At 39.8% G+C, this 24,037-nt stretch overlaps 1 protein-coding gene across 1 annotated transcript in view; it reads right to left on the bottom strand.

The window, feature by feature from the left end:
- Positions 1-2,586: 2,586 nt before the first annotated feature.
- Positions 2,587-24,037, bottom strand: part of FBLN2 (fibulin 2) — an 86,780-nt gene continuing 65,329 nt past the window's right edge. The window contains exons 9-17 of the mRNA XM_010584409.1: positions 17,717-17,851; positions 15,461-15,598; positions 14,994-15,137; positions 11,271-11,399; positions 10,616-10,741; positions 9,850-9,966; positions 8,881-9,009; positions 4,542-4,665; positions 2,587-3,511 (exon numbers count right to left, since the gene is read on the bottom strand). Of these exons, the coding sequence (XP_010582711.1) occupies positions 3,154-3,511; positions 4,542-4,665; positions 8,881-9,009; positions 9,850-9,966; positions 10,616-10,741; positions 11,271-11,399; positions 14,994-15,137; positions 15,461-15,598; positions 17,717-17,851 (1,400 nt within the window). The 3' untranslated portion in view covers positions 2,587-3,153. The remainder of the gene's footprint in view (positions 3,512-4,541; positions 4,666-8,880; positions 9,010-9,849; positions 9,967-10,615; positions 10,742-11,270; positions 11,400-14,993; positions 15,138-15,460; positions 15,599-17,716; positions 17,852-24,037) is intronic.

Consider the following 24,037-nt stretch of genomic DNA (forward strand, 5'->3'; position numbering starts at 1 on the left):
TTTTGGGAACATACTAATCATCTGAGTTTTAACACATATATAATCATATGCCCCAAGTCTGCTATAATTCTTTATTAGGTTTGCAGCTGTTGTCTTCCTCATGAATATATCAGCTTGCATAGTTCTTGGGTAGCTGTTCTTAATTCACCTCAACCAGGCAAGGGGTGGGGGATGGCTATGAATGAAGAAGCTAAGGGAATAAATAAAAGCTACTTAACTCACTTGTTAGAAATGGAGAAAGAAAAGGAAAAAAAAAAAAAGAAAAAAAAAATGGCTGCTCAAGAGACAATTCAGGAAAGCTATTGCTGTTTTAAGAAAGTATAAGAGGTCATAAAGGTACAGTCCAAGCCTGAGCTCTTTTCACTGAGACTTCTTTTGTGTATGTGGATATACGCACTCATTCTTTGTCTAGGTTACCCAGCCAAATAAAGCAGAAGGAGCATTACTGAAGATGGGAACTAGGCCTTCTAGGAGCTACGCCAGTTGAAGGAGACCAAAATTCCAGTCCAAAGCCATTGCGACACAGCAAAAGCGCATCCTCGCTGGTCAGTGGGTCTTTGGTGGACGTGTCTGTTCAAGTTCAGTCATGAGCACTGTCCTAAGAAAAAGCAATGGGTGCAGTGCTAACTGTCCCTGCACGGCAGCTCCTACTAAAACTGACAGGGCATACACTTTGGAATGGTAAGAGGTAAAAGATTCCTCTGGTTATTTTGGGAACAGAAGAATGTGAAATTATCTACCATAAGCCTTTCCTTGGCTTCGACCAGTTGCACCGAGTAACTATTTCTAACCTTTTTGAATGCCTGCTGGACACAGTGCTGATGAAGACATGTTTTTTTATAACATAGCATTTTTCTTATAAGAGTATGCAAAGCCTTTCTTAAAACTTTCTTCATCAATTACCTGTCTAGAAAATGAAAAGTTGGTGTTATAAACTGCCAGATCCTTAATATGATTGACTATGGCTGGTTTTAGTCAGCAAAAGGTCTCCAAGTAACAAATGGCTTGTCCATTTGTTCTCTGACAAGAAAGACTGTCGAGGCTTGAATATCATTTACACTCAATCAAATACTAATGCTGATGGAAAACTCTGGGTTTCGGTGACTCTTGATGTGCCCCATTGGGGCATGGAGAAATGTATCACCACTTAACATGTATCCTGCATAATGGATCTGAAGGGCTCTCCTACTCGTTGCTGCGGCTGCCTCTTCATCTTCCCAGGCCTGTAGCTGTAAGATATGCATTAACTGAAATGACAAATTGCATAAACATGCGTTTCTCAGTTGGCACTTCCCTGCTAAATGCTTATGAAACTGTTAACTATGGAAAACAAAAGATGGATGGAAGAAGATCACTTTTACAAAATGATTTTTATAGAAAAACAAAGAAAAGCTTGATGTATGCAAGCTCACAGATATCCCATATTTCACAGCTGGGTAATAGCCATAATTTTTCCCTGGTAATGGGTCTTTATGATATCAGATACAGAAAGATTTGCACTTTATTATCAATAAGAGAGTCCAAATTAAAGAAGTGACTTGAAGTGGTAGAAATTGGCCTTGGGATATGGTCAATACGGAACATCTGCCCTCTCACCATATAGGTGGTGTTTACAAGATTTTAAGATACAGTTCAAACAAATATTTTGCAGAATAATAAAATTGTTGATTATGGCATAAAAAGCCATAAGATTTGATTTCTCCATTTTTTTTGTGTGTACACACTGGTCAAAATAAGATCAACTACAGAAAAGAACAGATTATTATTTTGCCAAGAAACACTGGGCCAGATGATCCTTGAGGTCCCTCCCAACCTGGTATTCTATGATTCTGTGATTATTAAACTGCAGTGTAGTAAACATCAATACATCGTAGCTATGGTTTTCCTTTAAAACATTTTGCAGAATAATTATAGCTGGAACAAAGGAAGCTCAGAAAATTCCAACACTGGAGCTTTTTGGGGTTTTTTTTTAGGAAAAAAAAAGAAAACAGCCATAAAGAAGTTCTGATATTCATTTCTAAATTCTGACAAATACTTTGATTATACTATGCTTTGCCACATCTGGCCTTCAACTTTGGACCTCATCCAATTTCCTGTAGAACTAGAGGAAATCTAGCTCAAAACTTTGGTTGTGCTATTTTCTAAATGGCATAATACAAACCACCAATTTAACTAGCGTTTTCCTCTGCGTCATTTAGTAACGCAACTGAAGTAATCTTCCTGAAGAAGAGAAGCAACTGCCCTTTTTGTTTATTTAAAATTGCAAGTGATTCCTCAGTGGCACACCTTGGGCTTTAAAATAAGGAGCAGTAATTGATTATTTCATTATTTCCATGTTTCCTCTCGGACATTCCATTAAGAATTACAAAGCATCTAATCTGTATGTATAGTTACCTAAATAGAAAGAGTCTGTGTAGAGAGGAATCCCAGCACCTATGAAGAAAACTACTAAAAATGGCAATGATGTGAGCTTTTACCCTAAAGCATGACATTCTCTTAAGGCCTTGGTCTTGCAAATATTTAGCATATGAGTAGTCCTACTAAAGCAAGACTCATTCATAGGCTTTTTCACTGGTGGAGTTTTCTTTTATTCATATATATTTTTAGGCAACATATTATGCAAGTTGGAAGGAGGAAAATAAACCGGTAATATGAGGCGAGCTAATCGTCAGTGTACACATACGGCCTTCGACACAGCATCTCAACACAGAGAAACCTCAGTGAAGTCAGTGGCTAAGCCAAACCATAAGTTTGTGTAATAAAGAGAAATTGCTCAAGGTTTTTTCCCTTAGTGGCAAAAACCAATACTCCCAAGTGAACATCTTTCCTCTCTAGTGCAATACCCTGCAGATGTGACTAAACCTAAAAATAATTTCTAAGAAAAGATTCCAGCATTTAACACAACGTATGTATTGCCTTTCTAATCCTTCCTGTGTTCATTGTCAAATGATGATGTAAAGAATTGCATAAGAAAACAAAACAAAACAAAAAGATAAAAATTAACTTAATTTACACAACCAATAAAAAAGTTTAAAGCAATGATAGAAAAATAATATAAAGGCTAGATACGTTAAATGCCAGTTCAACAGTATTAAGCTTTGGTAGAACAGTTAAAGAGCATAGCACCAATAAAATCCAATGTCAATACATGCTTCAGTACGCATGAGCTGTGATGAAAATGTAAATTTTGGCAAGAAAAGTAGTGTATGTTCCCTGACGCCATAGTTTCATTTCAACATCTAACAAAAAGTCTTTAGGCTCTTTCACTTGTCGCTGAAGATAGACAATGCCTGTGTACGAGTTCAGCCTTCGAGTGCTGAAGTAGTTTTCTTCATTTCCCTGGTTGATAGTAAGGATAATGTTGTCTCCAGCATAGGCAGGCGATGGTCCAATACGGAAAATATGAGCTGGGACCACGATATTGGTTTGGAAGTTCAGCTGGTAATAGGTAATGCGCACCGGGGTATTTTGGCAGTCCAGATAATTAAAACAACTGATTCGTTCACACCTCCTAAGAGATAAGAAATGAAGCACAATCAGTGTCCATGTAACAGCAGGTAAAAATATATGTATTTCAGAGTATTGCAAAACTATTAGACAAACAGGAGTCCCAAACTTCAGCTGCGTAATTACCAGCTCCTTGTTCTGCTTTTACAGTGCCCATAAAGCATTTGTAAATGATGTAATTGTCAGCGTACAAAAGCGTAAGAAAAAGATCATGGGCATGAGGAGCTGTATTGGGAAGCTCCACAACGAGGAAAGAGCCAGAGTCATGCTGCAAGCAGCACAGAACTTGGAAAAGGAGTCTGTGATTCATCACTGACAGCACAAGCCTGGGACAGCGCTCCAAGAAAATAAGAAGAAAAACACTTAAAAAGGTAGTTAAAACATGGAAATGGGAAACAAGCTCCTCAACTTGCAGAGCTGCTTAATTCTGTAAAACAGGAAAAGTACGTTTTAAGTCATAAGCAGCTAAATATGGCTTCCCAAAGCACTGGCAGCCATTGAGGCAGGAAATGGCTCGGGAGATTTTGGGGCTCCTGAGCCACAGCTGCTGAGGAGCTGGAAGCTGTGGGGGTGTGCCATTCCCAGAATCCTGTAGCCTGGCAAGCTCATTATCCTGCTCCCCTGCAACATTTCAACACTCTCTGAGGAACTGCAATCTGAATATTAAACAGGGAGCCCCCAAACCACTGTAAAAGTGGTGCACTGAGTAGCCTGGCAGCTACTGCAATGATATAAGCAGCATAGAAGATCTTATTTTTTTAAAACTTAATTATAAACAGAGCCCTTGTAGAGCTGCAAGCTCTGATGACTGCTGTTAGAGCAGCAGTTGGAGGACAAATGGGGGCTTTAGGGCTTGGAAGATGGAAGAGGCAAAACCAGACAGAAACTCTATACGGGGAAACTCTATGTGCTCCAGGTGCTGAAGCATCTTCTTAGAGCTCTGAGCACTTAGACCCAGCCACAAACTAAAGCACTATGTAACATCCACAGCCACTGGACTGGGCTGCTGGCTTTGTTGCAATGGCAATACTTACATGTCAGATACTTTTCTGTAGTTGGAAGGGCACTCGAAGGACAGGCAGCGGAAGCTGCCCTGGATGTTATAGCAAGTCTCTGCAGCTGAACAGTTATGGGTTCCTATTGCACATTCATCGATATCTAACAAGAAGAAACACAAGGAAAAAGACATGCTAAGTTCAAAAATAAGAAGTAATCACAATTCATGGGCTGTAATATGCTTATGGCTTATGGGACTCTCTGTGTGCATGAGAAGCAAGAGGAGTCTGTGGGTTTGGCTCTGCAAGCTGAGGGCTCTGGTCTTCACCACTCAGTTGCTGTGTGTTACCTCTTCAGTACCCATGCCTGCTGCCTGCAGACTAGGACTGCGAGAACCCTGCAGGAAACACCTGGGCTGTGAAATGCATGTTCAGGTGAGGTGTGTCAGGTTCATCTCTCTGCACACAGACACTTGCTGGCATTTGGAGTGACAGGGTAAATCATGTTGATTCCAATTCTGCTAAAATTCATGTGTCTTCTGCGGAAAAAAATTTCCTTCCTTGACATTATCAGTTAATAAGAGATGACTGCCGCTCGGCAGTGTGTGCAATAAACAAGGGAGCCCACTCTTCCCTACAAATTGCTTGTGATCCTTTCCAGGTTGTTTGATAGTTCTTCCCCTGCTTGGCAGAGAGCACAGCCAGTTGCAGCCACCCAGCGCATGGCCAGGGCTGGCTGCCTACAGCGGGGGAAGTTTGTTTCTTTACCTGTACTTTGCAAGCATTGGCACACCCCTGTGAACCTAGCTATTCTCCTTCCAAACACACCTGATGCAACACAGGGTTTAACTTTGTGGAGAATAAACATGAGAAGGAAAAAAAGTTCTCACACCCCAAGATCCTCCTGTCTTGCCACTTCCCACTGCAATAAAAACCAACCATGGACATGTTTAGTTTGAACCAAACCTGAAGATCTACACAGAATCGCCTCTGTTGTCATATTCTCCCTTGCTCCTGAGATGTCAGAGATGTGTTGTAAGCAATACTATAAACTAGACTGAAAGGAAACAGAATAAAATAACTAGATAGCAGTAGTCTAAGGCAATGGAACCCTAAACTTCTCACACCAGCCAACCTGTCTGTCCTCGCAGCTGCTGTGTAAGCTTTCCCCAGCTGTTCTGACTGAAGATAGTTTTTAAATAGTTTCTTGATAGTGATGGGCCAATTTTTACAGCTTCACAGGTCACTGGTACTCCCTGAACCACAGTTTCATGCTTAGAGCTTGCCTGTGTCATGCGAGGTGTTTTTAAACAAGCATGGTGTTCCTATGCTGTTCAGCACGTAAGCACAGTGCACACATGATAAGCTCAATAGCCGGGGGAAGCATCTAACCGGTTTCAAACAGCAGAGCATGTGCATGGACTTGTGCATGGTGTAGACACTGCATGCAAGCGCTGGAGTACGAGGGACAGCCCTTGAAAGGTGGCCACTGCAATAAATCGCTCATACACTGCATAACGTGTGTGATCACAATGGCTCCTTCTTCACAGACAAGGCTGTAAAATGTCCACATATCCCGAGCAAACAAACATTCCCCCATCACTCAGTCTGCTGAGGGGCCTTCCCCTCCGCAGAGCAAACACACGTAATGAATGGATGAAGGGACACCCTATGTCTGCCCACATATTAGCCATTCACAGCCTGTTGTGACAAAAGCTATCCCTCAGGAATAAACAAATCCCTTCAGAATGTAACCAACCCATGTTAAAAGCGAACAGGACCTTCTCACTGATTTTCTGAGAATTGAGAAAGCTGGGCTATGTCAGCAGAAGAACTTATCTATGCATGAAGGTTGCTCTGGATTAAAGCAGGGGGCAAATACAAAGCAAAGTAACCACTGCTGTACAGCTGCATGATCCAGGAGATATAAGGTCCCCCAGACTGTGATGAAATATGGGAATTTAAGAACAACACTTTAGAACAAGGCACACTTTTTTGAAAATTTAAGTTAAATATAAATATCTCCCCATAATGAGAAGTAATGTTGCAGAAGACAAAAAAGAACATTTAAAGCTCAAAGACTCATTATGGCCTAGGGCATAAACGTGGTTACCTAAATAATACATATGCACAAGCCCAAGCCACGGACCTTAAAATGCTGAAAACCAGATGCAATAACAAGGATCCAGCTTGAGCAGAAAATATTGGCAAAGATCTCACAGTCACATTGTGTACTCCCAAATGTCTAGACAACGCACGGAGGCTTTAAAATGAAATAAATGCTAACAGACAAACCATGTGGACTGTGTAGGGCTCTGCAGTTCTGCCAATTGTCACAGAGGAGAGAGACTCTTAGAGGAAAACTATAACCTCCTGCTCCTTCCGTTCCCCTGGGATGCGCACTGATCTCATACACTGAACTGACTTGTTTAAAAGTCTTGCAAAGAAAAGTATACAATAGGAAGTAGGAGACAATCAAAGTAAATTAAATCCCTTGCTGATTCTCAGAAGTGCCCCTAGGTGAAAAGAAAATTTCTTCCATATTGCAATCATTGTCATGAAAGCACTCACTTCACCAGTTTGGATGGGCTGCAAAATACCGTAGGCAGTTTCTCCAAAAAGATCCATATGTTGAGATGCTATTACACGAGATACAACTCATCTGTTTGGAAAAAAAAAAAAGGTACAAAGAACGTACCACCAGTAACTCTTAAGAACTGGTCAGATGACGAGCAGCTGGAGCCAGGTCTTTAGCTGGTGGAAACCAATATATTTGTCTTGAGTTTAGCGCAGCTGACATCAATTCAGTTTCTCTGACCACGTTTTCAGAGAGACGTCAATATATAAGCCTGCCCAAACTTGTAACTACAAACTTTCAGAGCTCAAAAAAAAGGGCACGTACCCAGGGGTTACTTCCAGCGCCTGACTAAATGCCAGCTCACCCAGCCATGCACAGAGCTAAGTTCTGCGAGCAGACCAACTTCGCCCTCGAAGGCGGGTGCATGTACCAGGCAGCATAGATACTTCGAAAAGCTCTTCCAAGTGTTGCCATACAGCTCACTTAGCAGGGCTAGTCTGTACAAGAGGAAGCCTCACCGCACAGGGTGAGCGCACAGAGAGGATTTCACACCACACAAAGGATGCAAGTGCGATCCATAGGTCTGTGGGGCAAAGCTTTTTCCTCCAGCGCCTGGAGCACGCCAGGTGCCTCCGGCTCGGGAGAGCTGTGCTGGCCGATTAACACGGTGACTCACGCTATTAACGTCCTCAGCTCAAATCTCACTGCTGGCAGAGGTGGCAACTAACATGCCAGCACTCATAGTTAGCAGGAAAAAAAAAAAAAAAACCAACCAAAAACCAAAGCCTGAGGAGAGTTTTAGCTGCAGTTTTCTAAAGGTGACTTTTATGTACGAATTTAAATGCACATGGATATAACTGCGTCCATACTTAAAAACACATTAAAAAAAATCTTTTAAAATCTTTTCAAAAGGTTTTGTCATTTAGTCCGTTTCTCTGCTTCAAAGTCAGGATCAAGTATGCTCATGTTGTTCATGATTTACACAGTGTAAATTCACTGTCGTTACCACTGAGAAGAGAATTTAAGCATAGGAGATACATAACGAAAAGTTATGTGAAGGGTTCCTGAAAAACTAAGAGCAGGAAATGCCTGGTAGTTAGTGTAACCGACTGCAGGAATGCATGTAGAGTACATAAAGGTAATCAGATCTTCAATCATCATTACACAGTCAGTGCATCCTTTGGAAATGGGGGATTTTTACTTCAAAAACAGACAGCTGTGCACCAGATGAAAAACACCAGACACCAAGACGACATTTCTATGATTCTGGAGAAAAGACGCAGGGGGGAGGTGGAAGATACATGTCATTTACACTAACATTTACTAACGCCAACATAATTAAGCTTAGGTGGCAGACTTCTGGTTGTCCAAGTTCCCATTGCAGCTCCTACATCACTCTCCCAGTTTTCTGGGGCAGGAAACTGCAACTCGTAATGAAGCCACAGATTTCTACATCTGGCACCTCTAAAAAAAACAGATCACTTACTGCTGTGCCAAGGTGCATGTACAGCTCATGCAAGTAATCAAGTGCCCCAATTTGAATGATGAAATGGGCTCCCTCAGGAACTCATTTAAACAATTAGCTCACATTGACAGCTGAGTTGCCACAGTACTTTCTTCTAACACGGGAAAAAGTTGATATTGCAGATAACGGTATTTGGCAACTTTGTCAAATACTGGCTTTTTAACAGCGGCTAATATAAAACACGGAGACTTGATTGAATAACCATAATATCTTAGATCATTCCAAGGATTAAAGCTTCATGAGATAATCCTTTCAGTTCCTAAACTCCTCATTACCTCGACAGGTTCTTCCATTTGCTGCCATGGTATATCCCTGCTCAGGACAAGCACACTGATAACTACCAGGAACATTCACGCAGCGGAAAGTACAAAGAATGCCTGCACTCTGGGTGCACTCATCAATATCTGGGAAAAAAACAAAATTACAAACATATGAAAAAAAGAAGAACAGAAATCTGAAAAGGGAAGCTGTAGAACACAAAGAGATTCTTATCTGATGCATTTATAATATATTTTTAAATGAGAATGCAACCATGAAAGTTTGATATTGCTCTAGGACTGTTGGTGGTGCTTTTCTGAAATGCTGAACACAAGACTGCTCCCAAACACACTGGTTGCAAGTAGCTGGGACTCATGGAAAAGAGCAACAAGTCTAGGGCACATCTGAGTTGGAAAAACTCTCTCTGGTACCTCTGTAATTCTTCTAGGATTGCTTTGAGGGCTTCCTTGTGCTCGGAGGAATGTGGGTTTCTTCACCATTTCTTAAAGAGAGACTCTCCAATATATCAGTATTGGTAACTTCAAGAAAAGAGGTAAAACCCTTCCTTTCTCCATTCTGATCACTCTACTCCTCATTCACCCACCATGAGCAGAAGAGCAAGCCTTCACTCAACTGTGGCTGAGTGGAGGCTTTAATTGATACGATAGAGGTAAACGTATCTTCCCTTCTAATTTCTTCAATCATCAGCTCTAGCCCCATGAAACAATAACCTAACCAGTTCTGCAGTCACACAAGTGTATTCCAGCCCCAGGTAGGAGGCATGAAAACGAACTGCATTTTCCAATAGCTGCAGTTACCTTCTGCAGCTTCTGCAGCAGGGTTAACTTGCAACCACCCTTAGGTATCACCTGCAGCATTAGGTGCTGCTGAGAGTTAGACAGCACTTACTGTTAAAGAGTTAGACAGCCCTGACCGTTAAAGAGTATACACATATTTACCTTGAGCTGACAAAGCAGCAGCCTTACCTTTACAAGAATGCCCATCTTCTGCTAGCTGGAAACCTTGCCTGCAGTAACACTGATAGGAACCATAAACATTGGCACACTCCTGGCTGCAGGGACTAGTATCGCACTCATTCACATCTGTATCCAAAAACAAACCCACAGACATTGCCACAGTGGCTCAGAACAGTATCTTCCACTATTTCTTGCCCCTGAGAACAGCTACCACATTCTTCAAGTCAGAGTGAATAAGGATGGACTAAACTGTCCCAAGAAGATGTTTCTGCTCCCTAGGCAGAATGCCAAGAAGCGTGAGGATGTCTGTTGCACCTGAATTTCATTTCTATATATGCCAATGAAAACACATACACATACAAATACCTGTTTCAGACCTTATATGTTACGGATTATTAAAAATATGTGATCATTGCCTTAAAAAAATCACAGAGAACTTAAACAATTTCCATTTAATTCAAAATAATTTTTTTCAAGTTTTGTCACCACCAAGTTTCATCTTTATTAAAATTTGAATGAAAAGTCTCCTGTTCTAACTTTGTTATGTTCTCCTTTTCTCTCATCTGGAAGGAAAGGAAAAAGTATGTGAGGGAAAGGAAGAAAGAGGAGAAACTTGTCAGCTCTCATTTGACAGTTTGAGTGTTCAACTGAATACCTGCAAATTTGAGCACACATAAATCATGGGTTGTCTGTATTTATATTTCACCTCAGCTCCTTCTCTAAAGTCCCTTAATTCACACTGCAGTTTCTTCTTCACAGAAAAAATGTCTGGTACCTTCACAATGCTTCCCATCGTAAGACAAGCGGAAACCAGAAGAACAAGTGCAATGGTAGGACCCAGGGGTGTTCTCACACGTGTGCTGACACAAGCGTCCAGGGTAATTCCAGCACTCATTTATATCTGCCAGCATAACAAGCAAATATACAATCAACTTAGAAACAAAAGCATCAAGCAGGATGCAGGAGGATATTTTAAAAGGTGTCAGAGACTGATTTGCAGAGCATGAAATGCTGCAACCTTAGGTTTTATGCTGTCTGACTTTGCGCTCTAATTGGTGTACAGTAGCGATAAAATACAAAATGCTGTATCATACATAGTCTCTTATGAAGAAACTTGTGAAATCTTCAGACAGCTAAATTTCTACAGCAGCAGAAGCATAACCCATAGGAAAGTACTTCGCAGATGACTTTAACTGATAAATTGCAGCTAAACCAAACCAAGGGTACCTGGTCTGAAATCACAGCACGGAGTGGCAGAGCTCTAAATGGCCAGTCACACCGAACGACGGCTGCTTTGGAGGTGATTCCATTATCTTTTGAGGCACTGCATTGCAGAACTAATAACTGCACACCACAATGGTGCTAAATACTGCCTTGAGGTCCAAGGCTCAATCAATCAGTCATTTCATCTCATCTTGTGCCTTACATACCAATGCAGCTTCTGCTGAATGCATCGTACTGATACCCCATCTTGCAGTCACAGCGATAAGCCCCAGGAAGATTATGACAAATCTGCCCTTCGCCACAACGGTGTACACCAGCTTGACATTCATCCACATCTGCAGAACCAGACAAAGCAATTAGGTGAAATATAGTTTGCTGAAAATCAATGTTTATGAAGAGAAAAAAATAAATAAATAACAGGAATAGAAACTGTTAGGGTTGTCCCCTGGACAGAACAAAGAATATCAGCTTTTCCCACCGTGCTCTTCTCAGAGTCAGCTTTACGGATCTCTAAGTCAAACTTTTGAAAAGCAATACATTATCTTAAAAATGAAAACGGTAATGGCAATGAAGCTTTCCCAGCATATTCTGCATTTCAATGTAAACACATTTTGATTCTGATCAAACCATGACATTTAAACACCCTATTCTGATGTTCTGCCACTACGTGAGTCACAGCAAGCCATTTAAAGCAAAACAAGAACTAGCCAGAAATTCTGTTCATCCCTTCAATTAAAGCAATTGCTATTTTCATCTCCAGTTGCCCTTTCAGTCTTGCTTCTGCTGTCTACCTTTTGCTCTTTCCCAATGTTGATTTTTCTTTTCTCAATCAATTCACATTTTGATGTTCCTCATGGCCTCTCATCCAAAATCCAATACCAACAAATTAGTTGCTTCTCCACTCACATGCATCACTTCCAATCTCATTTTAAAAAGCCTCAGATGAAGATGAGACTTTTCAATACACACTGATTTACAAGACTTGTAACATGACTAAATAGCTCATCAGTATCTAAGAAATCCCTGTTACCATCTGTGAGAAGAAGCATCAAAAAGTCCGATTAACCCTCAGAAACTTGTTTCTTCAAGTATTCTGAGTTCTGCCATTTCTTAAGCCATCAGATCCTGCTTCCTTCCTATTATTCACATCTTCAGCTACTTTTACCACCCAAATCCCTGTTCATGTAATATTAATTAAGAGGGTAGTCTAAGGCTGGAGGTTCTCCATACTACCCTATTTGAAGTCATAAATTTGAGCACTATTTCATTTCAGAGGGTTCCTGGGCAGTTCTCCATCAAACAACAGCCTTGGAGAGTGCTCTGAAAAGCAGTCACTTGCTGCAAAAATGATAGGGAAGTGAGAGCAAGTTACTTATCACAGAAACTTGGATTTGGAAAAGTGGATTATATCAACCACGATAAGAGATGTTAACAAAGACGTTGTTCAGTATTTCAGCACAGATTCCCACCTACACAGTCCCTGCTGGCACCGGGGTTAGGGATGGCAAGGAATGCCGCTCGCCAAGCAAAGAATTCCTGACGGGCTCATAGATTTCTGCTGAAACACTGTCTCCTCATTTTCTTTTAAGATCAGAGGTAGCATCAAAACAAGGAAGTTTCTAATGCAGATACAAATTTGTGAAGTAGCAGTTTTATTTGTAATGAATTAACTAATTTCATTAGTTTGTCCAAAATAGTATATTCCATTGTGCTCAGACTTCAATTAGTTTGAGGTCATTACATCATCAGAAGTGTGCTATATTTCACAATAGTTACAGTGGTTTTCAGTTAAGTGTAAGAGGTAGTTTTTAGTAACTAATTTACTAAATCAGAAAACATGAACATTTTAAAGAGATGAATCCTCTAAACAGAGAATATGACCATACAAGAGTAGTTCTGCTGGAGAAACATGTGCAGATGATGTATTTATTACTGTGAATAAATCTGAATCAGGAATCTAATTAGCTATTGTAATGCCTTAAAGAAACTAGTCTTTATCATAGAGAGAGGAAATTAGGACCATATGCTTTTCTTTTTTCTTCTCCATGCTCTCTGCCTACTTAAAGAAAGCCAAACCAAAAAAATAGCAAAAGATGTAGACTGCAGAGACAGAGTGCACACAGCAAAGAGAAATCACCAATTAACATTAAACATTTGTTTTCCCAAATTCAGACTAGAGGAGCTTCTTTATACCTGCTCCCTAAAAGCACTGTCAGTCACACAAAGTACAGTATCATCAGTAATTACAGCGCATTGTGTTATCTCATCATGCTTTAAAGATATAAATGCTGTATGAATAATGGCAATTTCCTCCTCTATCACATATTTACACACAGTCGCTCTTTTTTAGGAACAACTGGGGAAAAAAACTGGATTCTTTCTATAAACTATCAGTTTGAAATTTAGGCATATAATTTGCCCTAGCCAGTAGCAGGGCTTGAAAACAAAGGCTGTTAGCACTACAGCCAGGACTTCTGAGCTGCTCAATGATGACTGCTGACTTGTGAAAAAAATGGTCTTCATGGAGATGTTGGCATGGTGGTAACCCTAAAAACAGTTTCAGGGTCACCACATTTCAGGTGGTGCAAACGTACCTAGCCCAGCTGACTTTGCTGAAACAGGACTGATCGAAACCAGCTGAGGAACTGTGTCTTTACAGCAACTGAGACAGGACTTTTGGACCTTCCCTTTGTAAGAAATGAAATATTTCAGGCTGCTATGTAATAGGACAGCAAGTGAGACCGCACTACTTTGCCCCAAATTTACAAAACACAACCACCTAGAGCTGTATTAGGAAGCTTTCTCAGTTTCCTCAGTTACAGACATAAACTGTCCCCGTCTTCTGCTACTTCCAAATCTTCCCCACCTTCTCACTGGCCAAGCATAGTCTGGATAGTCCTGGGGGTAAAATCATGAAGGGAAATACAGTGTAACAAAAAGCAAAAAGGAGAATGCTGAAATTTACGCAGGAATGGGATCTTTTAGCTATACTGCTATTTTCCACTACAAGTTGCTAGTCGCGACCAACACAGCTTCCACCCACCTGCAGCATCACAAAAGCATATTTTGTTTATTTTTTCATCCTTCCTTTTATTCAAAGGGAACATAAGTAGGAATTATTATGATATCATCACTAACCAAAATACTGATTTGTCTTCTTTTTCTCCTGCCATTGTATAATTTCCTATTTCATGTCATACAGAACACAGGGAATTCAAAAAGTACATAGCCAGCCTTGCCTTGGGCACCAAGGTCCAAGCTTTCAATCCATTTGTGCCTAGTGTGCTCATTTACAGAACAAATGCTAATAAGAGATGAAATTGCTATTCTGAGTCAGTAACTCCATAAACACATTGGAACAAATACAAATCAGAATCAAGCTGCATGCCAGCCTGTATGAATATTTCAACATTCTTTTCATTAAGAAAGTAAGAATTTATCCTAAATGTACACACAACTGGATGTAAATGGGGAACACCATTCATAGCACTACAAAGAACATCCACTTAGTACTACTCTCGTAAGTGCACAAACTCAGTGGTTCTCATTTGCTGCATCCCATGGCTTCAGATCAAATCACTTACAGTAAGATACTGTAAAAAACAGCAAAGGATTGTGGTTTTGACTGACAGCATGAGGTTAAAAACTAACTAAATCACTACAGAATGGAAGCCAGTAAATCTCATATGCAGTCAAAACCAATGTCACCCAGCACACCCAGAGGAACTCCAGGCAGCAGTCAGACATCGGTGCAGCAGCCTGTAGAGCAAACAAATCATTGAGCTGCTCGGACAGCAAATGCACACAGCAAATTCCCATTTCTCAAATAAATTTAGGAATCTGGAGGTAACTCAAAACTACTTTTTAGAACTGTAATGTACTCTCTCCTCTGAGAGGGCACCTGACCAGACACTGGAGTCAGACCTTACCGATGCATCGGGTTCCCTCCTCATTGGAGTGGTAGCCTCTGCTGCATGTCAGCATGTTCCTTTGGCAGGTGTAAGACCCAACAGTATTGATGCAGTTGAATCCTGGTTTACACGGCTCAGGGAGAGATGTGCATTCATTAATATCTGGTGAAGAAAATGAATTACAACAGTGAGAGAAGCTATTTAACCTTTCCGGTCTGTTTTCTTCCAGCTGTCACTTCTTTTCCTTCATTTCAATTTATTGTGCTGCAAAGATAAGGCTGATGAAGGTCTGCTGTGGTAACACTTTCAAATTCAATATGCGAGTATGCATATTTTAAAAAGGACAGCAATGTTTAAATTAAATTCACAGCAGGATTTGAGGAAAACTACATGTGGTCAATATACACCACTTGGACAGGCTAAAAGAAACAGGAGTTGGCCAGTGCTGCTGCACATATTACAAACATATTGCTGGTCACACTTACCAACACAGTTTCCCTCAGGGTCTTGTAAAAATCCATCCATGCAGCGTTGCTTTGACTCACAGTAGAATGATCCTTCTGTATTCTGACAAACGAAGTTTACTTTACAACTATGAGTTCCTCTCTCACATTCATCAATATCTGTTAATCAGATCAAAACACCAGATTGTGACTAGTTAAGCTGTAATTTTCAGTAGTCTTCATCACTAGTTAACTTCTCAGAAAGGAAGTTAGGAAGCATTATTTAAGCCAGACACCCAACATTGCTTATGGGAAATCTGAGGTTTGCTCTTGGACAACCTCTTCAGCACAGGCTTCAGAATTTGTCGGGTCCTGCAGCACATTTGATTTCAGGTCCTTACTGCCTTGTTCACAGCATCTCTTGTAAACCACAAATACTGAAACATCTGCAGTTTTAAAATCCTAGACCCAAATTAAGACTAGGAATAAGGTACACATAATAAAATGCGTACCACACTCTTTCAAAAGCAAAATGGTCTCTTATTCCTTATATACCTCAGGAATTCTACATAGAAACCTACCTCCACTGAATTTCATACTAATAGGGCACCTCATTTGAACAGGGCTGGGATCTCACTGTGTACACTGGCACATGTGTGTATATATATGTACTTATGTACACAAAACAAACACTTATCCAACTCTGAAAACTATTCTGAAAAAAATCTGAATGAGAGGTAGTAATATTAGTAACAAATGCAGCTTTTTTTTCTTACTCTGCAGCCGAGCTCAACACAGCTTTCTCAATTTTTACTATTTATATGAAATTATTTCTCAAATTATGTTCACCAACTTAATGCTTGCTTTCTAGGCACATTGAAAACACTTCCTGCAAGTTTCAAACTTATAAATTTACACTCAACTGGTCTGTGTTGAGTAACTGCATGGATCAGCTGGTATAGTGGCATTGCTTCCATTTTCCAGTTGAAGAAACCCCACCTAGGAACAGAATTCAGTTTGAAATTCAGTTCCTGTGAATATTTTCAAATGCTGCTATAACATGCATTGGTTCCTGAGGACACTTCCTATGATGAACACCTTTACTAGAAGATAAAGATAAATGGAGCAAACTCCACAGTTGAGGGGTTCCCCCTCCAGGAAGAACTGTTGGCGCTTCTCGTTCTACTCTAACTCCTCAGTTAAATGTTAAGGTCACGAGGAAACATCACCAGTCTCCCAGAAGGTACTATATGGTCTTCCAACCATATTTATTGACTAAGAGAAATAAAAAATGTGGAATTCAGTATTTCATAGGCCTCTGCAAATTCAATAGTTATTTGCAGGCAATTTCCAGAGTAGTTCTGGAATTCTAGTCTTTCTTATAAGTCATTAATTTAAAGGCTACTTTGAAACAATTCATAAATTTTATAACCTGTTATAATCTAACTTTAAGACTAGAAAGCAATTTAGATTAGCAATAAATGTTAGAAATGCTATAGAAGAATCAGACAACAGAACAAGATGTTCACAAACAGCCTCTTCAAGTAAACCAAGGTTTACTTATGACAGCTGTATATAAAGTAAGATTTCTGATAATTTCAATTTTATAACCTCATATATCAAGAGCTAAGTTCTTTCCTTAGGCATCTCTTACTCCAGCTGTCAGGAAACTCTTTGTATAAAAAAATCTAGGAGTAAATAACACTGACTTATGCCCTGGAAGGCAGGGCACATGTGTCTCTTGCATGCTCTAGTGCTGCAGAGCAACTTCTGCTATGCTATGACTACTGACGTTACCTTCTCCATTAGACCTCTATACAGACCAAGAAGGGCGAGATGAAGAATATCTTCTTAACCCCATGACCATTCCAAATGTAAATAAATGCAGACAGACCTCCTAGACACGGGAAGGACTGGACTGAGTAAGCCCCATGATCCATTCAGTATTCAACAGCAAACAGTATCTATTAGCCCCTTCAGAGGAAAGCAGAGGTACCCAGAGGAGCATAAAAGGAGTTTCTCCATCAGTGAGATCTCTCTCTAACCCCTTAAAAACAGGGTAAATCCTAATTCATAAGGTTTCATGCATTTTCCAAATTATTTATAGCTATCATTAGAAAGTATTTCAAATAAATGAATGTACAGAAGGGGCTTATGAAGCCAAACATTTCCATGATGATCAGTGTTTTTTAGTTATAATCTTGATATCACAGACCAGCAACAACAAAATGCTTTGCAATCCCTTCCCTTTCCTTTTTGGTAACAGCAACTGCATCAGCTGAAAACCACTTGTCTTACCAACACATTCTCCATCCTTAAGTTCATAACCTGGCTGACAGCTCAATTCCTGAAGACATTTGAATGATCCCATCGTGTTGACACAGTGCTCTCTTCGCTGGCAGGTGTGTGTATCTGTTACGCATTCATTAATGTCTACAAGAAATAGTTAAACAACTCAGTGCCACATATTGATCAAGTGATCTGCCTCTTCCTGCTCTTTTGGAAGGAGTCAAAAGCTCAAAAGTGAAACCGTTTCTTCCAAAAGATAGTCAATATAGACTTTGCTACAGTGTTTGGATGGAAGACGTTTTATTCCAGGATCTTTTGTTAACACAGAGTAACTCAAGACACAAATCACAGGGACATTTCCTTCTCCTCCCCTCTTCCCAAATGTGCAGTGGATGGTGCAGGCATTGAGGATGAGGGATGGACAGAACTCATTAAATACAGGGTGGGCAGAGGACTGATAATCAGCTTCAGATTCACTGAATAGAAACCTCCTGTTCAGATGAATGAGAAAGTGATTAATGCCTATTGCTCATTACCAGGTTTTCATAGCTCAGGCTATATATCAGTCCTGCTGCTTCATGCCAGGTAGACAGGAGCTGCTGGTGTGGAACTGCTGCAAGAGATAGGTACTGAAACTGCCTGCCTCGCTGCAGGTGGAATCATGTAACATACTTATTTCCTAAGGAATGCGTCATTAGAACTGGATACATGAGAAAACGTGGAGAGAGCAATCCTAAAGGCTCAATCAAGTTTGTAAATTTGTATTTAAATCTTTAAAGAGATTTGATTTCAGCAGGTGGAATAGCAGAAAAGTTCTTTTAAAAGAATCACTTAAATACCAGATCATGGAATGTAAGACACAAATTGGAAAGGAATATGCCACACCTTTAAAATTATATGTTTTGATAGGCTTGGATGAAATAATCTCAAATTCAGGTTTTGCTTATTTTAATAATGAAAGCTAGGAATACCGTGATGAGCAAACACTTACAAGCAACATAAAGGGGTAGAGATGGGAAAAGAAACTTTTTTGCCATTCTCTACAAAATCTTACACATTCACAGTTCTATATAAAGCTAAGAAGTATTTCTAGAGCTAACAAAAGCCAAATATGACCATAACTATTACCAATCATCCAGCCTTTCTGTACATGAAGCTGTTTTCATACTACACAATAAAGCAAGTATCGCTTAAATCAGATTTTCATTTTGGCTGTGGAACCTCACTCTCAGATAAGTACAACATCAAATATATTACTTCCCCTTGTGGAGCATGAAAACAGGACAGGCCATTTTAAAAGCCTTTTGTCTTCGAAAATGTATCATATTGTTTTCTACTAAACAGATGAAGACGAGCACCAAGAAATTTCCCTTCCTGCTGAAGTCAGCTAACTGGTGATGTGCACTGAGATTTGCAAGACCGGTATGTTAGCTTGGTGCCATTTCACTTTTCATTTATTTGTGTTTTCTTTTTGTTTGCCATTGCTATTCTTCACATGCTGTGTACTTGCCTTCCAAAGCCAGCTGATTAATCCACAGCAAGGTCACTACTGTTAGCTGGATATCTTTCTGCCTGTCCCACTTTATGTTTGTGTACTTCCGCTGTTTGGCAGGTAATTGCCTACCCCAAAGTTTTTCAGGGTTATGTCCTCCTAATGCTCCTACAGTTTCCCATTTTCTACACATGAGCTTGAAGTGTAAGCAGCAATATTATCATAAGTGGCCTTGGAAAAAAAACCAAAACCAACAACAACCACCAAAAAAACCACCAAAAAACCCCTCACATGCTGGGAGAAGAATATGACCTGCTGTGACAGACTCCTCCCACCTAACTAGACTTAGTTCTTAAATAAAACTGAGGGTTTTTTTTTTTTAATTTTAAAGAAAAATGGCAACGGAGAGCCACTTAACAGCATCCAAACCAGTGCAAGACTTTCTACTGATTTAAGAGGCTATACAACAGATCTGAGATTATCTTTTCTTGCAAACCACAAAAAGCCTTCTCATATAAACAAACTGTCAGCACTACACTGCATCATATGAACTTAAGTCAGTTCAGTATGATATCAAAAGAGCCACTAGGAGGAAAGCATGTTTGTCTGAAATACTACCCAAAGAACACAGGAAGTATTCCACCTGATTAGCAGGTGTAAACAGGTAAAAAGGTTAAGATTTCACAGAGAAAAAAGATCAAATATAATTCCATGTTTTGTCTATATTTTTTGATTCAATTTTCAGATTTCTGAATACTTGAGAAAATAAGTAGAGGTGGCCAGAATGCATTGAGGAAATTAAAATTATGGAAACTGGAAGATTACATGCAGAATTTTTGCTTTCAATGAAAGTTTTGTGCACAAGTGATACACTGACGATCTCTAAAGTCTAATGAATGTGACCTGGGCTGAGATGCAAGGCTTAAACTATGAGCCATGCAGTATGCAAGGCTCTCCTCTGTCCTATCCAATGTTAGGGCATGAATCTCTCTCTCTGATATCAGGCCAGTTGCCAGGCACCAGAGTTTCCTTTCCATTTTATTAAGCAGACCTGCCCTCTTTTGTTCATTTTTCTAAACAAATTCCTAAATGGTCATGCCACAAAATGAGATCTCAGAAGACTTGCAGCATCTTTCTCATGAGTTCCCATCAGTCCATGTCATTGCTGTCACTATCAACGCCTACTGCAAAACAGTGTGCATCTCTGGGAATAGGGTCCCAGTTTTTGCTGGGGCAGCTCACAAGCACCTGCACCAGCTCTGTTCAGCCCAGGCTGTACCTAGAATCATTTTGCTCTACCATTATGGCACAAGGTAGAGGGGAGTGAGGACTGAGTACAGTTTTATGAAGCAGGACAATCTCTTTCTCCTTTTTTCCTCCCTGTTGATTATCCATAAAATCATGAGGGCCCATAACCTGTCTCTCTTCAGTAGTGGAAACCAACTCAACAAGTCACTAAGACGCTTGACAGAGCACTAGGAAAAATATGAGTTATGTTTTCAGTTTGAAATGAAGTTAATTCCCAACGTTGGACAAGCTGTAGTCTTCATCCAACACAATTAAGACTGTGATGTAGGGCAAGATTATATTTATAAAAAAAACAGGAATAATTCAGTAATATATTAAAAACAAGTCATACAGTCAATTTTTGAGAAATCTACTAGGTCTATGTGTGTGGCAACAACATTCCTCAATTTTATGTCAGTAAAAACCAGAATGAAACATTACTGAGAAATATCTCTTTTTTTATCCTGGAATTGTTGTTGGGAACAGCAACATATACATGATCCCTGAGCATATCTATTGCATCTAAGAAGCTGACATTTTTGCAAAGGAATATCAACATTTACCTACTGCTATTTTTTTTCAACACATACTTCAACATTAAAATATTTTTTTTGCACGTTTTATAAAAATGTGAAATGCAGACTTTTTTTGTCCTGCATATGTACTTCTCATGATTTTTTTTTTCCTCTTCCAATTACTTCAGCTCAATTTGTTTTATGGAATACATCTGTTTTATCTAGACCCATTGTTATTTTGCAGCCACCCATCCTGTGCTCACGCACAGTCCCTATGGTTCAGCAATAAAATGACCACTTACTGCTCACTCTGGCAGGAGGGAAAATTTAAATGGGAGTAGCAATGAAAGTAGCAAAGTGGTCTCCCATCAGTGTGCGTGTGGGTGGTGGTAATGACTTTGCCTGAAAGTCACCAGGAAAAGCAATCCATGTTAGAAACACCCAACCTGGCTCTTATCACTGGAGAACGTGGAGCTTTCAAGCCTAAAAACTTTTTAATATCTGTTCACAAAGCTACACAAAGGCTGGTGTGTGCAAGCTATTTAAACAGCTGGTGACTCTCCATTGTGCATGGTTGGCTTTCAGGAATTCTGGATATCTGCTCTTGAATGCACCTGGAATTATCATCTTCCACAGTTTGACTAAAGGAAATTCAACAGATAGAAGGTTATCAGCTGTTTTGTTGCTGTGCAAAGATTGTTCCTCCCGTCCCTAAAATATGCAAAGAGTAACATCATTAAAACAACAATAATTTGAAAACAAATTACCAAAGCTTTCCTCATGGTGCTTGAGATAGCTCAAGATGGAGCACAAAAGCAGTTAAGCTGGAAAAGGATACCTTAGGTGAATGTGGCTGCAATGAGGCAGTTCAACAAAACAGAAACCACAGTACGCTTGTGGCTTTCCCCTTTGACTAGAGAAGTAGGAAAAGCATTAAATACAGCAAATGTTCTCCAGGCACCACACACAGAGCAGAGCTGTATACATTTAGGGTGCACACAGGGTGCATCTATCTGAAAAGAAAGAGAAACTTCGACGTTTTCTAGATTATTTACAAGACTTGCATCAGAGAAATACAGAGGTTTGTTATTTAGTGAGGGAGAAGAGGATCTTTTAACTTTACAAATGAGAGTTGTTATCTTTCATTCTATTAGTGATGCCTGAGGTTTATCTTATATCAGTCACAATAAAACTCGGTTATAATGTCATGAGGTAGAGGGCAGGAGAGGAAGAAGGTGAATAAAAGGAAGCATTTGGCATCTTCTATAGCACCTTCTGCCAAAGTCGCTGCCAAACATACATTAATTTAGTTTCAAAACACTCCTGGGAGATGTAGAAAAGGACAGATAGATCTCTGCTGCATAGTCCAGGAAAAATATCAAGGGATTAAATGGCAAGATTTTCAGAAGCAGAAAGCAAGGTGAGGCAGTTCCTTCAGCTGCTCACTTACCAGACCTTATATTCAGAAGTGTGGTACATGCAGCAGGCTCTGTGAAAGCCTTGAAACACACCATGCAGACTATGGCCAACTACAAATACCATCTTCCATCTCGCAATCTGATATTTTCTCTGTAAAGGCATCCCTCCTTCTAGTGGTGTTCTCTCAGCCGTTTGATTTAAACTAAATAATTTTATTAGTTTTCCATGCTTACCAGTATCTCTGATTTAAAAATAAATAATCTTAAAAAAAATTTTAAAAATCAAATTTTGACAATTTAAGGAAAACCCAGAAGATAGTAAATCACATCTCTGCTCTAAACTATGACACTGTATGAACTTTCCTGCTCGTGCCCTCATGCCATATAATGCTCATTAATAAGATGAGATCATAGAGCTTTAAAAGATAGGAACAAAACCAAAGCTGTGATGGTCAGAAAAATGACGTTATAAATGTAGGGAGAAGGACAGGGGTGGAAGAAGGCAAATGTATTCACACATGACATTATAGTCACAGGCACTGCTGCTTTCATTAACAACTAGAGGTCTCCAGGTGTTCTATTTTTCCAGGCATTACCACACAACACTGCTGCAGCTCAGGTGCCTCCTAAACCAGCTTCTAGAAAAGTACCCCAAATAGAAACTATTTCATAAGCTCAGGCCTTGGCTTTTTGAAGCAAATTAAATCCTCATAAATACACTTGTAAAAATAGATTGGTTTCTTATATGAACTTAAATAGCAAGGATGATACAGCAGAATTATGATGCATCTTGGCCTCTTACACAAAGAAATTTGTGCCAGAATCAACAAAAGACTAATCTGAATTTTAAAATTCCATCACTTTGGAATGGATCTTTTCTACTGCCTGGACTTATACAGATTTCTTGAGCTGTATTTATGAAGTTTTGTTTCTTCATGATGTCTTGGGATTTGGCAGTATTGACACTGTCCAGGGAGATCAACTGCTATGTTTTCTTAGTCCAGTTTAATAGCCATCAGTACTGCTGTGGTCATCATACCTATGAACTTTTATGACTTTTGAGTAAAGTTATATGTATCCTGAGAATGTATTGCTAGGGAAAAAGCCAAATAGCATACAACTCATGATGTTAAGCGGCTGAGCAAATGGTGCACATGTGTTTTTACTAACTCATATTGAAATGTCATATGTAGAGATGGCCAGAAAGCCTTTTAGCACAAATTGTTTAAATGCATTGCAGAGCATGAAGAATTATGATGCTGTGGTGAACGGCTTACACCTATCATCTTACCAACACATTTTCTATGCCTGTTGAGTATAAAGCCCTCTGCACAGATCACTCTGTGGTTGACACAGTAGAATGATCCCAATGTGTTCACACATAATTGTCCTCTGGAACAAGCATAAGCACCTGTGAGGCACTCATCCAAATCTATGTCAACATGTTGCAACCAAAAGGGAAAAATAGAATGCTATTAGAACAATTTCTGAAATGAAACATCACTTCTTTCATGCTAGAGTTGTCCAAATGAAGTGTGTTGGAGCTACCACATCAGCATCATGCTATAATACACACAGCGTTACACTGAAAATAGGGCTGGAATAAACCCTCGGATAT

Source organism: Haliaeetus leucocephalus, unplaced genomic scaffold (genome assembly GCF_000737465.1).
Source record: "Haliaeetus leucocephalus isolate CR32 unplaced genomic scaffold, Haliaeetus_leucocephalus-4.0 Scaffold984, whole genome shotgun sequence".
In the NCBI taxonomy this organism is placed as follows: Eukaryota; Metazoa; Chordata; class Aves; order Accipitriformes; family Accipitridae; genus Haliaeetus; species Haliaeetus leucocephalus.